The sequence below is a fragment of the Pan troglodytes genome, chromosome 19 (genome assembly GCF_028858775.2).
Source record: "Pan troglodytes isolate AG18354 chromosome 19, NHGRI_mPanTro3-v2.0_pri, whole genome shotgun sequence".
Lineage (NCBI taxonomy): Eukaryota > Metazoa > Chordata > Mammalia > Primates > Hominidae > Pan > Pan troglodytes.
The window spans coordinates 27,089,938-27,106,518 of NC_072417.2; the positions used below are offsets into that span (position 1 = coordinate 27,089,938).

General features: G+C 38.0%; 2 protein-coding genes across 2 annotated transcripts; both read left to right on the top strand.

Moving 5' to 3' along the window:
* The first annotated feature begins 3,141 nt into the window (after nt 1–3,141).
* On the top strand, nt 3,142–3,776 carry KRTAP3-1 (keratin associated protein 3-1). The gene has a single exon (XM_001169319.4). The coding sequence runs from the start codon at nt 3,223–3,225 to the stop codon at nt 3,517–3,519; it is 297 nt and encodes a 98-aa protein (XP_001169319.1). The 5' UTR covers nt 3,142–3,222; the 3' UTR covers nt 3,520–3,776.
* Nucleotides 3,777–10,853: 7,077 nt separating this feature from the next.
* LOC745232 (keratin-associated protein 3-2) lies at nt 10,854–11,567 on the top strand. The gene has a single exon (XM_001169297.5). It carries the CDS (start codon nt 10,907–10,909, stop codon nt 11,201–11,203), a length of 297 nt encoding a protein of 98 aa, XP_001169297.2. The 5' UTR covers nt 10,854–10,906; the 3' UTR covers nt 11,204–11,567.
* Nucleotides 11,568–16,581: the final 5,014 nt, after the last annotated feature.

The following is a 16,581-nucleotide window of genomic DNA, read 5'->3' on the forward strand; positions in this document are numbered from 1 at the left end:
TTAAAAAGTACATGAGCATAATCTACAATTATATAAAATTTAATTCCACAAAAATATTGATTTTGTGCAAACTGTTGCTATTAGGTGAGCCATCGTTCACTAGTAGTGTGACTTTAGAATCATTAATCTCCTTACTCTTGGTTTCATCATCTGGGAAATGGGTACAGTAATAGTGTACCCAATAGTGATCTTAAAGGGTTGTAAGATGTAAGGAAGAAGATGCACAATAATACTTAGCACCATGCCTGACACATGGTATACATCCAATCCATGAAAAGTGTTAGCAGAGGATTAGTGTTCCCATTACCTTAAAAACAAAAATATTAATTTTATTGTGGAAACTGCTGTACCACCCAGATGGTGGTCCCTAATAACTGAATAATGTGATAAGAAATCTCCGGTAACACCCTCTTCTCTATTCCCACAAAACTATGATATCTTCTAAGACACTCCTCACTCCCCTAGAACACCCAAATAGTTTCCTAATTATTGTCCTTGTCTTCAAGTTTCCTCCTTTCTACAGCATAGTCTTTTGATTAAGAAAATAGCTCTAATCTCAACTCCCCTTGTGGTCCCAAGACCTTCAATGACCTGGCCTCATCCTTCCTACCAATCTTACACTCAACTAATCTTGAGGGTCTTCTGCACTGTAGTCAGACAATACCCCTAAAGCAAGAGGGAATCTGGCACAGTGATTAAGACCATGGAGTCTGAAGCCATATTGCTTGGCTTCAAATGCCAGCTACTCACTCACTAGCTACTTAGACTCTCTATGCTGCAGGTTCCTCGTCTGTCAAAGGGCAAGGATAATATCATTGCATACATCATCATAAGGTTGTTGTAAGAACTGTATGAAATAATGCATGCAAAGCACTCAGCACATTACCTAATACTTAGTAAGTGGCAATGATAACCATGATGAGCCTTCCCTCAAAAACTACAGTATCTTTCCAAAATCTAGTCATGTCGCATGCCTATTCAGCAACCTTTACATAATGCCTATTGCCTACAAGATAAAGTTCAAAATCCTAAGTGTAGGATACTAAGCACAGTACAAATTCTTCATACTGTGGCACTAACCCACCTTTCCATCTTCATTCAAACAGATTCAGAACCTATGCTTCAACCAGGCAACACTTTTTGTCATACCATGGAGGCCCTGTGGCATTTTGTTTCAATGGCTGAAATCTCCTTCCTATTTATTTCTATCTGCTAAGCTCCTTTTCACCCTTCAAGATCCAAACAGATGTTCTCTTTTTGTGAAGGGCTTCCTAAGTTTTCTAGGAGAAGTCTGTGGCTTCTACCTCTAAACTCTCATATCATAACCTGGAAAATCTAAATGTACAATCCTTTGTTATTGTTTGCTGGTTTACTTCTCTGTGTCTGTCTTCTTCTCTATGACCCCTGTAAGGGCAGGAGCCTATTGCGACTTTTTGCATGATGCCCAACATACAACAGGTGTTCAATCAATGAGCATTTTATATGTAAATTCTAATTTTGATATGTAAATATCTAAGAGAGATGTAAATTCTAGCATAGGAATCCAAAACTGCAAAATCATTCCAATAAGAAAATGGCTAAAAAGAAAGCAGTTTCATGCTAAGCATTTTTTAAACCCAACATCTTGTTGATTTGCATCTCATTTGGCTTCTGATTCCTCTGCATTGTGCAATTTTCTACTTTAGAACTTGAGCCATCTTATCTGAAAAAATGGGTCAAGAAAATATGTACATGTTTTTAAGCCTTTCTAAGTAAGCCATTTCTAAAGGTTTTACCAGTTTAGTATTTTTCATATTCTAAAGTAATTCTAAATCATCATACTAAATTTTCTACCTTTATCTACTTTTAAAACTTTATTTTTAGAGTTTTAGTGGTTTAGATGAAACTCGGAAATGTCTCTATTCTGGACCACAGAGCCTGGAAGTAAGACAGGGGTGTTCAATGTTTTGGCTTCCCTGGGCCACATTGAAAGAAGAATTGTCTTGGGCCACACATAAAATACACTAACACTAATGACAGCTGATGAGCAAAAAAAGAAAAAAAAATCACAAAAAAAATCTCATAATGTTTTAAGAAAGTTTATGAATTTGTGTTGTGCTGCATTCAATGCCTTTCTGGGCCACAGGTTGAACAAGCTTGCTGTAAGATGTTGCTAAATCTCCCCAAGTATGTTTCATAAAGCGCTGACCTATAGAGCTAATCTCTGAAAACAAACAAAAAGCAGTCCATGGTCAAGTAAGTTTGGAGAAAAATATATGCTATATCTCTGTATTGAAAAGTCATAGAGCATTTTAGCACATTAAAGGCTCCGAGAGGCCCAACAATGAAGAACTCAGCATTTCCCAAACTTACTTACCAGAAAACACTTTCAAGTCCCTTGGAACCAGTGTTCATGGAACTCAGTCTGGTAAATACTGCACCATTTAGCTTCTGAATGGCCCAATACAACCAGCCTTTTGGTTATAAATAATCTCCATTTATAACACAGTTGGATGGAGCTTAAAGGACGCCCATCTTTGTCACCCATGCAGGTCTTCATTCCCACCTGCATGTTCTTACCAAATTATCGTTCAGAGCATATTTGAAAGGAATGCGGAACAAACGATTTGTTATAGCTCTGTTAGAAAGTGCCTCTTTACACAAAACCAAAATCTATTTCTCTATAGATTCTATCCATTCATCTTCATTCAGTTTATTGGAGCCACAAATAATAAATCTAAAATGTTATATCACTTTTTCAGCCTGAGGGCCTAAAGGATCACATAGAACCTTTGGTCACTGGTAGAACAGCAAACAAAAAGCTTACTTGTCCTCTTCATCTGAAAAGTAAACAAAAGAAGTGGGAAAGGTTTGCAGATGCCTGGCATACCGAGCCATTATTAGTGAGGGTATAATGATTAGAAGATAATGGCCCGGTACCTTTGAAGACTGGAATGAAGATTTCTGTGTAGTGACACACTGGCAATGTGAATAGTCCTAATTTGACAACAAAACAACCTAAATCTCTTTTATGAGGTGAGCAGTGTATCTTAGGTAATAAACACTTAAGTAATTAGGCAGTTTTTATGGAAATAACTATAAACTGAAACATGGGGGAAAAACCCTCAGTAATAGGCTGACGCCCAGGGAGATGGGTATATAAGAGCCAGGGCAGAAGAGAGGAGCATCGAGACACCAACAGACTTCTTCTCTCAACTCAACAAAAACCCACCTCCCATTGTCATGGATTGCTGTGCTCTCCGCTCCTGCAGCGTCCCCACTGGCCCTGCCACCACCTTCTGCTCATTTGATAAAAGCTGCCGCTGTGGAGTCTGCCTACCCAGCACCTGCCCACATGAGATCAGCCTCCTTCAGCCCATCTGCTGTGACACCTGCCCCCCACCCTGCTGCAAGCCTGATACCTATGTGCCAACTTGCTGGCTGCTCAACAACTGTCACCCGACTCCCGGACTGAGTGGGATCAACCTGACCACCTATGTTCAGCCTGGCTGTGAGAGTCCCTGTGAGCCCTGCTGTTAACCAGCCGAGTCTGCACAGGTTCCGTGAGGTGGCTGCCCAATGTCCTCTGCACCATCTGGGCTTCAGCACTCACTACTGCCTACATCAAGGCTAAGGCCATCCCAATCCCCGGGGCCAAGTCTTGATGAATCTTCTTAATTCTTTGCACCTTTGGGTACAGTTGGAGACCTCCTTTCTGTCTTTTAGGCTATTTCATCACTCTTTGAGAAATAACCATTTTGACTATTTGTTAATAAACTTTATTCTGGCTTAGCAAATATGACCTTGTGATAATTTATTTTCATGTTTCCCATTAGGGAAAGTGGAATGCCTACCTAAACCTGAACAGTAGGTTATCACACTATCCAAGATTTACCCCAACAGAATAAGAGCTCTCATAGTGGAATTTATCGAAAAAATAGATACTGGTTATTTGTGATAGGTTAAAAAGTAAAAAATGTGGTAGTTCATTTTATAGAAGTTTTTATTTAACAGATATTTATTTAATAGATATTATTGGAAGACATCCACTGTGCAAGCACTATGCTAGAGTCTAGAGATTAACAGAATGTTTTAAAAATACTTGATTTTAGTTTCCATTGATTCTGACATTGATTTTTCTTTCTTCCTTAATTGACTAAATGAATTGATCACTGTGCTGGTGTGTATAAATAATTTGATTATCCTAGTCCTCACAGTCATCTGAAATTCTGAGCTCAAAATGCAAAGCAATTTTGAGAAGTGTATATATCCATTTCTTCATATATGCTGTCTTCCAAAACAATCCATTTTTAATTAATGTTAGCATTTATCGAGTATTCATTGATTCCTCAAATGGGGCTTACATTGGTTTACATTAGTCATGACTATGATTAGAAGTTTGCTAGTCTAAGTGACATATAATATCATGACATTGAAATATGCTTAAAATATCAGACCACAGTGTAGTATTTTCTATACACCAGAAATAGTCACACAATTCTGAGAGCAAAAACACACAGTTTCTATGTTTCTATTAGAACAAAACTACTATGATAACCACTAATTCATGTCCTTATTTATCTTAGAAAAATCTAGGTGCAATTAGGTCTTTGCAAAAAATAAAGGTATCGTGATTATATATATATATATATATACACACACACACACACACACACACTTTTGGACTTGCCTTTGGCCTTTGGGCCAGTTGCTTCCCTCTCAGTCTCAATTTCCCTGTTACTAAAGTGGTTTCCTACCTATAGCGTGGTTTCCTACCTATAGCTTGGTTTCCTACAGGCTCAGTTAGCTTGTTATTACTCTCTGCCTTGCTTTTGTCTCAGGATTATTGTGAGGACCAGATGCCCTGAAGTGTAGAAACCACCGTGTCCACAGCATCAACCTGTTATACATGAGAGACTCTCACCATTACTGCCATATGGAAGTTCCCAACTTTCTCACCAAAAGACATCTTTTAAAAATATTTATTTATTTATTTATTTATTTATTTATTTCTGTAGCTTTTGGGTTACAAGTGGTTTTTGGTTACATGGATGAATTATATAGTGGTGGTGAATTCTGAGATTTTAGTGCACCTGTACCCAAGGAGTATACATGGTAGCTAATGAGTAGTGTTTTATCCCTGGCCTCCCTCCCACCCTCCACTTTTTGAGTCTCTAAAGTCCATTATATCACTCCATATGCATCTGCATACTTAGTTTAGCTCCCACTTATAAGTGAAAACATGGTTTTTTGTTTTCCATTCCTGTAATTTCCCACTCCATTTCACTCAGAATAATGGCCTCCAGCTCCATCCAAGTTGCTACAAAAGACATTGTTTCATTCCCTTAGCAGTGTCAGCAGAGAAGAAATATTGGCTGGATCATTAACTTTGAATTGAAATGCAGAATGTTTGGCAACTCAAACACATTTTCAGTTCAACTTCAGCATCAATAATCAAGGTAAAACAACTGCCCTTAACATTAATAATTGTTTATCCTTGATAGTATAATAAAAAAACAAGATATTTCATTTTTCCTTCAAATTGTTATTGAGGCCAGGCACAGCGACTCGTGCTTGTAATCCCAGCACTTTGGGAGGCTGAGGTGGGTCTACTGTGAGTCCATTAAACTTCTTTCCTTTATAAATTACCCAATCTTCGGTATGTCCCTATAGCAGCGTGAGAACAGACTAATACAGTATGGATGTGTCTATATGTGAGTAAGTGGAAAACTACACTGACACCATTTTGAAACTACAACAGAAAGCAAGTTTGAATGCAGCAACACAACTAAATAAAACTGAAGGAGAGCTCATTCCCTGTCTGATACATAAGAAGTTAGTGAGTTATTTTTACAGAATTATGTAAACAGCAACAAGGATGTTCCGTCCAACATTCTGATGGACAGAAGCCGTGTTCCCTGAGATAGGTGGATATAAAAGACCCATAGAGGACAACCTTGTAGAAGACAGCCTTCCTTTGCCACAAAACATTATCCTGGTCCACTGTCACTATGTCTTGCTGTGATTCCTATCTCCAAGGATGCTGCAGCGTCCCCACTGGCCTGGCCACCACTATCTGCCCCTCTGACATAAGCTGTCAATGTGAAGTCTGCCTACCCAGCACCTATCCTCATGAGATCAGCCTCCTTCAGCCCACCTGCTGTGAACCTGGCCCCTGCCCAGCTGCGTGCCTGACTCCTATGTGCCATCCTGTTGACTGCTCAACAAATGCCACCCAGCTCCAACCCTGAGCAGGCTCTCTGTCACCACCTGCATCCAGAGTGTGAACCACCCTGCTGCTAGCCAAAGAGCTTGCCCACATTACCCTGAGGACCTTCAGTAGTCATTAAGCGCTGCTCAGCAAATGGCCTTTAATGAGGCCATTTGGAAGAAAATATAGCACTGTGCCTTCAGTTTTACAGAAGTTTTCTTTTCCTGTTTTGAACAATGATTTCAAATGAGAAATGGGAAAAAAAATGCTACCATGGATCCCCTTACTTCAAAACTAAATAAACACCACTACTCCCCAAACCACACACTGCCTCAACATTTAATGCTATAATTACCCAACGACTCTTGACACATGCATCATGAACTTATAAATACATCCAGCAGAATTACACTTTCTGATGACATCAACATAAATTTCATAGCCAAAAAGAGGCCTCACAGGCATACGTAGATACCTGAAGAAAACTGTGAGGATAGTGAAATGCATTAGGCTCTAAGCTCAGAATCGTTTTAAATGCCAAGGTCAGCATCTACCTTTGATTTTTATTTTTTCCCTGCCTCTAAATAAACTCACGTGTCCTTAAAGAGGCAGTGAAGCTAGCAATTTGAGATCAACATGCTCACAGAAAGGACCTCAAAGATTGAGCCAAGCCCATCTTTTTCACCGTCTCATTTAGGTAAATCTTTGAATTTAAAAATGTTGGCCAGGCATGGTGGCTCACGCCTCTAATCCCAGCACTTTGGGAGGCTGAGGCGGGCGGATCACCTGAGGTCCGGAGTTCAAGACCAGCCTGACCAACATGGTGAAAGCCCGTCTCTACTAAAAATACAAAATTAGCCAGGCATGGTAGAGCATGAATGTAATCCCATCTATTCCGCAGGCTGAGGCAGGAGAATGGCTTGAACCCGGGAGGCAGAGGTTGCTGTGAGCCAAGATCGTGCCATTGCACTCCAGCCTGGGCAACAAGAGCGAAACTCCATCTCAAAAAAAAAAAAGGTTTTGACAACTGTAAAGCAATTCACACAAAAAATGAATCACTCTGTTTATATAAAGTGTTACTGTTATAAAAGGCCATTATAAAAATAAATAAATACCTTTTTAATTCTAATCTGAAATGTAATCCAATTCAACAAATATTTATCAAATGCCTACCCTGTTTCAGGCATTGTCCTAGGTGCTTGAAAAAGACAAATAAAACTAACATACGATTACCATTTCCAAGAACCTTGCATTGGAGTGAGGAAAACAAATTTAAGTGACAAACTACAAAATATAGCAGAAAGAAATGAGGTTGAAAGGGAAGAATAGGCAGCCCATTTTGTGGGAGCAGAGAAAAGGATGCAAACATCTAGAAGAATCACCTAGAGTTTCTTTATGAAGGGGATGTTTGGCTGAATCTTGAGGGATCAACAGGATTTGGAAACTAGAGAATTGGGAAAGGTCACTTTAAGCTAAAGAAACAGTATGAACGAGGTCACAGAGGGTAAAGTACCTAGGAGACTCCCGCCTTCACTTTATGTAATGTGCTGTATGATTAACATATGCGTGACTCACATAGTTATCATTTTTGTGATGAGAACCCTTAATCCATTCTCTCAGCGTTTTTCAAAAATGCAATATATGGTTATTCACTATAGTCACCATGTTGTACAGTAGATCTCCTGAATCTATATAATATTTCAAAATCAATTTTAAAAGAGAAGTCAGAGAGAACACAGAGAATGGGAGAGGGTCTTCTTCATATATTCTACTTGCCAAGCCACTGGCTTCTAGATGAGAGAGACTGGTAAGTCAAGAGTAAGTAAACATTAAACATTTCCTTGACGATTTCAATACTAGTTCATTAACTTTGAACTTTATAATATACTGGGAAAGCCACTTGAATTTGCTTCTCTGTTCTTCAGTGGTAAAGTGCAGGTATTGAGGCAGGAGACTAGCAAAGGGAATTAAAACTTGGATAAAGGGTGGAGTGAATAAAAGCAGAGACCAGAAGCAAGGTGAAGGGGCAGGTAAGCAAGAAGCAAGATAAGAAGCAGAAGTTAGACCAGGCGCGGTGGCTCATCCTGTAATCCTGGCATTTTGGGAGGCCGAAGCAGGTGGATCACTTGAGATCAGGAGTTCAAGACCAGCCTGGCCAACATGGAGAAACACCCCCTCTCTACAAAAAATACAAAACTTAGCTGGGTGTGGTGGCGGGCACCTGTAATCCCAGCTGCTACTTGGGAGTCTGAGATAGGAGAATCACTTGAACCCAGAAAGTAGAGGCTGCAGTGAGCAGAGAATGCCACTGCACTCCAGCCAAAACAAAAAGTAAGATAGAGAAGAAAGCAAGGCCCCCATGGCCGGCAAGATAAGGACCAAACCAGTAAGGGGCAACTCTTCATGGATAAGCATGTGCATTAAAGAGAAAACGTATCCTTAACATGACCTTGTATGAAAATCAGCTCATTCAGGCTTATGCATATGGACTGCATATCATGTATGTATTTAAAATTATGGGCTGGAGGTGGTACGCAAGCACACAGGGGCCAAAGTAACTAAGCAACACACCTGTCAATCAAAGAGGCAGACACTGGCTAGAGATTAGGCAGCCTTGGGAAGGGACACACACACACACACACACACACACACACACACACACACACACACACAAAGACGCAAACTGCACCAAGCTGGGGGCTGATCTCATCTCACAGAGGTCGGTTTGCTCTCCCCCTCTTCGAGTGTAATACTGTGCTTAATACACTTTTGTTTCTTTGTTTTGCTGTGGGTGTCTCGTCCAATTCTTTGTTTGGGACACCAAAAGCCTGGAACTGCATGGCACCATCTGGTAACAGTATGATGTTCGACACCCTTGGCATTTGTTGTAAATTCCTGCTAATAAAAATGATTTGAAGCTGTTTTCTGTTTTTTTGTTTTTAACTTTTAAGTTCAGGGGTACCTGTGCAGGTTTGTTACATAGGTAAGCTGGTGTCATGGGGGTTTGTTGTACAGATTATCTCATCACCCAGGTATTAAGCCTAGTACCTACCAGTTATTTTTCCTGATCCTGTCCCTCCTCCCACCTTCCACCCTCTGATAGGTTCCAGCATCTGTTATTCCCCTCTATGTGTCCATGTGTTCTCATCATTTAGCTACCACTTATAAGTGAGAACATGCAGTATTTGGTTTTCTGTTTCTGCATTAGTTACTAAAGATAATAGCCTCCAGCTCCATCCATGTTTCTTCAAAGGATAGGAGCTCCTTATTTTTTATGGCTGCATAGTATTCTATGGCATATATGTACCACATATTTTTGTTGTTAAAGAAAAAGATAAACTGGTTGTTTTAACGTGTAACGTATAAGGCTTACCTACCAATGACATTTGATATTTTCCACTGATTTTAGCCAGCTTTCTTCTAAGTAGATCGTACTGGTTTTTGGTAATGTCCCCTCAGAAACAACCTACCCGGAATCTTTGCTTTCTGTTTAGTCAACAAATTGCCACATAACGAGTATGTAATTTAAATTATACAATATTATCTGAAAGGATTTGTGCTGATCATGGACAGGTGTAGGAAGATGTTGGAATCTAGAATATTACACATTTGATATTATCTAGTTCAATCTCTGGCTGACTTAAGTAAATAATGTTGTTTAAGGCATACCTCAAAGGAATTTCAATCTAGTTCAAGATCCAAGGTATGAAAACAAATAAACATGCAAAGTAGGGAGTAAGTCAGTGAAAAAGTGATTTTTATGAATGCCATAGTTCTAAATTGCATTGAGTCAGATTCCCTGCCAAAATCCATGATTGTTCTGTGACTCTTGTGGTTTCTCCTTTTAATTCTTATTTCATCTTATTTTAAAGTATGTACACCATTCACGTGAAAATGAATCAAGGCTGAGGTGGTTTTCTTTTAGTGGTATATTCAACAAAGAATGGCCACTGTGTGGATCCTTCCTTCCAATGAATTTATACTTTGATTCACCACAAGATTGGCATAACTTTGAGAATAGAGACTATTTTAGAAAAAAAAAATCCATAGAATAATACAACCTTGAGAAATTCACTACAGATTTATTAAAAATAATAAAAAGGAGTTTCTTCGTCCTGTACCATTCTACCACTTTGCTTGCTCAATAGAACCTGAATTATAAAATCACTAGATAATGCAAACATGTCCGAGATGCCTGTAGTCACATGAAACATTCATCTGTAAATAGCCATATTCTTGTTGACTTTATTGAGTTGAAAATGGTCCAGTTCATCATTTGAGTTACTCATTCTGAAATTAGTCATTAGAAATCACATTATCCGTAGTATTTTAAATTAAGAGGGAAAAACAAGAAGAGTTTGGCCTCCAAAATTACAGCTGAATTGTCACTTGGATTGATTACCCATAAAAGTCATATAAGGTTTGGCATGCCAGAAACCTGTGAAGACAAAATGTGATGATCTTGTGACAAAAATGACAAGTCAATGAGTCAAAAATATGATTAACTTAATAAGAGCGGGAACTCTTAATGGACATGTAAATGCCAAACTGATTAGAGAATCTCAGTGAAAAAGGGTGCCATAAACAAAACAGGAAGCCTTCCAGTTGGACCAATGCCCACTTGGGAGGGTATATAAGAGCCCTAACAAGAGAGGAGACATTTGTACCTCAGAATCCTCATCTAAGAAACTGAAAGCTAACCAGACGCCCATTGCCATGGATTGCTGTGCCTCTCGCGGCTGCAGTGTCCCCACCGGGCCCGCCACCACCATCTGCTCCTCCGACAAATCCTGCCGCTGTGGAGTCTGCCTGCCCAGCACCTGCCCACACACAGTTTGGTTACTGGAGCCCATCTGCTGTGACAACTGTCCCCCACCCTGCCACATTCCTCAGCCCTGCGTGCCCACCTGCTTCCTGCTCAACTCCTGCCAGCCAACTCCAGGCCTGGAGACCCTCAACCTCACCACCTTCACTCAGCCCTGCTGTGAGCCCTGCCTCCCAAGAGGCTGCTGATGGATGGCTACTTTGCTCAGTGCCCGACAACGAAGAATCCAGAAGCTGTCTCTTCAGTATTCACTTGCCTCAGTAGTTTGCCAGATGTTAAGGTAGACCAGATGACCCAGATATGAAGAACTTACCTTTGGTTTTAATGGGGGAAAAAAAGAAAAGTATTTTTTATGGTTATTTAGCTGAAAAACCATTTGGTTCCTGTGGGCAGGTGAATGAGTTTTATTAGCAAAATACTGTTTCAATCTTTAAGACCTCAGATTACATGTTCTTGATCATATTGCTTCCTGGCTCTTGTTTCTTGTACTGGGTATTTTCATAGAAGAAAATTTCTTGGTGGGTTTTCCAATAAACTATATTTCTCTGGCAAGATGTGTCATTTGTTTATGTTAGTTTTGGGTATATTTCTTCCATTTTAAAAAGGTAAAAACAGGAAACTTAAAGTATAATAAAAAAATAAATAAATAAAAGGTAAAAACAGGATGATTATTTTAATCTTTTAAAGAAGACTATTGGCAGAATGACTAACATTCTTGCTACTACTAACATGGCTTGCTAACTTTTAACAGGTTCTCTTTCATGTTTGCCTTCTCTTCTCTCTTCTTCCTCAGACAAATGCAATTTTGGTGTGAACCAACATTTATTTATCTACTCTTCACCAGTAAATTATTGATTTAGTCCTTAAAACAGCACTAATGGATAAGAAAAAATGAAGTTTTAAGAGTTATTCAACATTCTCAAAGTCATAAAGTTAATTACTTAGAAAATCAGAATTCAGCCTCCTGTATGTCTGACTCTAAAGCCCAATTTTTCCTACCACATCATAGAACCTTCAATACTAATGAAACCAGAAGCTTAATGAGCACAGTTATGAAATAAACCCAAAATATGCAAGAGAAATAAAACATGTAAGATTCTTTAACAAAATCCACATCGGATTATAATAGAAAAAGAGTACATTGGTTCATAGATTAAAATTGGCAAGTATTCAATTCTAAAATTTGGGTATTTTGGAGGTGTACCTATTTCAACTTCATTTTCTCTTAGAGAGAACTCAAAGTGGTCAACTCTAGTAACAAGGCACCAGGGACATACCTCTATTTGCCACCATACTCAGCACAGATGTTCTACCACAGTAATCAATAGAATGCCAATACTTTTCAGGTGTCTCAGGTTGAGAGCTAAAACTGATTACATATGCTTTAATTCGTTACTTAATTTTATCAACCTACTTAATTTTATCTCATGAAGATTTTTCTTTTCCAAGCCTAGAGAGAACAAGTATATATATTATATATATAATACATCCAATACATTTATGTAACACATATAAATATATGTGTGTATGTATATCTATACACAATACATATATAAAGACACAAGTCAAAATCTGAAAATGCATTGAAATAAAACCACAAGAAGACATGCAAGAAACAGAGTAGGACAAGGAAGGGGAGAAGCAAATGCTTTTTAACAAACTTGTTTTAAAATGTCCTCAATGTACCTGTTAGTCTCTTGAGAGAGAAATTTCTCACGGAATTCCATAGGCTTTTTACAGCTCAACCTTAAATGAACAGAACTTAGCAGCCATGGAGTCTATGGGACACTACAGAGGATACTGTCAACAAGAGATCTAGTCCATTCACTCATTCATTTGTCCATATTTCCTGAGTGTTTGCCCTATGTCAGGCATCATATTGACGCCAGGAGTAAAAAGATAAAAGAAATGCTATTACCTCAAGTCTCAAGTGCCCTCAAGTCTCTCCCAAATCTAGTGAAGAAGAAAGACAAGTTATCATAATAATAATTGCAATGCTGAGGGATTCTGCTGTGACTGGGAGGTGAGCAGCATGGCATGCAAGCATGCAGAAAGAATAACTAAAACCCTGATTTGGTGATTCAGTGTCAAAGGTGAGAAATAGCTACGGAAAGCCTCTGAGCTATCCAGTCTAAGCTTTAAAAGATGAATAGGCAGCAGGAGAGGTAGGGAACAGTTGTTCCAGACAGAATAGCAGCTTAATAAATCATGGAGGCAGCGGAGAGGTTGGTGTCTTTAAGCCACAGGAGGTAGTTGGGAATGACTGGATGAACAATGCATTGAAGAGGGTGAGGCAGAGAAGACAGAAATGCAAAGACCCAGACATAAGGGGCTCCTTAAAGCAAAGGGGTTTGGACTGAAACTTTGAAGCAATGAAAGATTTCAAGCAAGAAACCAATGTAATCATGTTTTGCTTCTGTCTCTTTTCATTACTAATCTTTGATTTACATCTGCACTGTCCCAGATCCCTCCATTGACTATAGAAAGATATAATTAAAACTGGACTTCTTGGATGTGTGAGTGTGCGTGTGCGTATGTGTGTGTGTGTCTAGATTTTTAGCACCCCGAAAATCTACCATCTCATCAAGAATCACCATGTTTTTCCTACATTCACTTAAAGAAAAAAGATACGCGTTGTTTTTAAAAATAAAATGCTTAGTATCTCTGACACATAGTTTAAACTTCCATTTCTAACCACATAAAAGGTAGCTCAATCCCAATAGGTCCTATATTTAGTTTTTAACACACTGGCTCCCGAACCATCTAAGGCAAATCATCTCACCTCTCCATGAATCACTGTCATCATTTATAAACAAAGGAGAGTAATTCTCAGGTCTCTTAGACCACTGCAGAGAAAATACATTTTAATAAAGTGCTGCAAGTCTTGTCAATAAAAGAGAAGAGCTTATTATAATAAACTTGTTGCATTACAACCGTTTGTAGTCTGTAACCTTGTCTTATTTATGATTAGAGAAACACAATGTGCTGCATAAACAGTAATAGTTGCTCTAAGCTTTTATGGTGAACTCAAAGTAATATTGTATCCCAGGTAAGAAGCTGATAGCTTTCTGCCATGAAATTCTAATCCTGAGGGTCTGCAAGCCATGTTTCCTTTGTAATGTTTCCCTCAAAATAATTTTTTCTTTTATTTTTTGTCTTTTACTCTTTTTCTTTCCTATTATAACATATAATAGCAGCAGCTTATAATAATATGTTATGTGTATGAAAAATTCTTCCACCAAACTGTAAACTTCATGAGGGCAAGGATGGTGCCTATCTTGTTTATTGCTATAAATCCAACATTTATCACAGCGACTGGCACATAGTAACTGCTCAGTAAATGTCTGTTGAATTACTTTTTAAATAATAAGTGAAATACTAATCAGTCCTAAGTAAAAGGGTGCACACTTCGGCAGGTATTCATACAAAGATAAATCTGGGGAAAGTCCAGGAACCAGAAGATATCATGAATTCTCCCTTTCCATCAGAGCCATAGGGAGCTTTTCAAATTTTTAGGTTTGTTAATTTATATGCCAACCACTTTGTCTAATCGTAGATGTGATTATTTATTTATTTATTTGTATAAACTAATATAAATGTTTGCTCTTTCCTGTAAGGTTGCTCTCTTACTTACCTTCATCTCATTTTCTTTTCTTCTTTTGACTATGTTTCTTTTATCTTTACCTTGCCTTGAATTTCATCTGTAATTTGTTTCAATCATGATAATAATTTATTTTTGCATAGCATTATATGGTTGTCCATGAGCTTTCACCCTTTTTATCACATGTGAACCTCACAGTAATCTTCTAAGTGGAGGAATATGCATGTTATTACCCTGATTTCGCAGAGAAAAAGGATGAAGCTCCTAAAAGTGAATTACTTACCATAACAAGGAAGATAACCAGCAGCACCGGGAACAGTCAAGAGCTATTCTGACTCCTCAGGTGGTCCTCTTGACTACACGTCCCCATTCCCAAAACATACAAACATGCACACCACCATGCACCACTCAACAGGTGTGCCTAAAAGAGGAGGTATGAAGAATGTGAGAAGAACCATGGCTTGCAAGACGCATGAGACCAAGCTGAGCGGAAATGGTTCGAGGTGTATAAATGATATTGGCCACAAGCCCACCTTGTGCTCCCTCTTAAACACTGAACTATGCCTGCAGTCTAAATAGCGTACTGGTACTAGAACCAGGTCTTTCCTACCACAGCTACATTTGATTTCAGGAAAAAATGCTATACCTTGTAAAAAAAAAAAAAAAAAGAAAAAAAGAGAGAGAGAGAATGAAATCAAATGTCAACAGATTAATCTAGCTCAGGCTCATAAGTTTCCTTGGTAACAATTTTACTTGAATTTTAGTTTTGTATTCTTAAGTTATTATTTTATTTAGTCTATATAGACAGAAGCTAAAAATTCAATTTGCCCACAATTAGCAGTGAAGGAAACAAAGCAAGCCAACTCTCAATAGAAGACAGATGGCCAATATGCATATGAAGGAATATTTCAACCTAGCTGGTTATAAAAGAAATACAGACACAACAATCATAAAATTGTGTTTTTCACCAATGAAATTGGAAAACACCTTTAAAATAAAGTATCTGTCAAAGGTATAGGAAATGGGAATTCTTAATCAAACACATCTGGTAGAAATAGATAATTTGAAAAAAAAAGTAGGTAAATAGAACCATTCTGAAAAACAGTATGGCAATGATATGAAAGGCCTTAAAAATACTGGAAATTAACATTTGCCCCTATAATTCTACCAAATAATTAATTCTGTTTCTGAAATAATCAAAAATATGCACAAAGATTTATATACAGAGGTGCTCTGTTGCCAGAATTATTGTAGAGAAAAGTGGAAAATAACCTCAATGCATAATAATATAAAATTTTAAAGTAACATAGAAGTGCAATTATATAATAAATGCTAAGAAATATTAAAAGTAACACTTTAAAATATAAGATAATTATATATATATAATATATATGCACACACACAAAGGCAAGTTTCAGAACCTATGCACAATATGATTCCAGTAATGTAATGTAATGATAAACAATGTACACAAAATATTTTATAGTAAAAAACTAGAATAATAAGCGTTTTTAAAAGTTTTTCCATATTTCTCAATGGCATATTTCTTCATGTTAATGTAATTTTGATCTTCAAAAGCCTCAAAGCTAAAAGAAAGTAAAATTAAGTTCAACTCTTTAAAACAAGAATACTTTATCAGACAAATTGGTATAGATAAAGTGACAGATTAAAAATAAAGCAGCACTGGAGAGCAGGCCCACATATTACAGACTCACTGTCATGCAATATTCCCCAGCAGGGCTGGTGTTGAAAATATAATAACAGAAGGCTTTGGTGATACCTCATAAAGCTTGTGTTCCAGTGACAAATAGCAAGGGTAATCAGTTCAGATTTAGCAATGAACTCAAATAAAAGTTAATTAGGAAAATGGGGACTCTTTACAGAGTCTAAATGTCAAACAAATTAAAGAATAATGGGTACACTAACATAAACAAGAACCAGGAAAGAAGCCTCTTGGCTGGACCA

Coding starts and splice junctions, on each gene's coding strand:
- LOC745232 (XM_001169297.5), top strand. CDS start 10,907: ATGGATTGCTGTGCCTCTCGCGGCTGCAGTGTCCCCACCGGGCCCGCC.
- KRTAP3-1 (XM_001169319.4), top strand. CDS start 3,223: ATGGATTGCTGTGCTCTCCGCTCCTGCAGCGTCCCCACTGGCCCTGCC.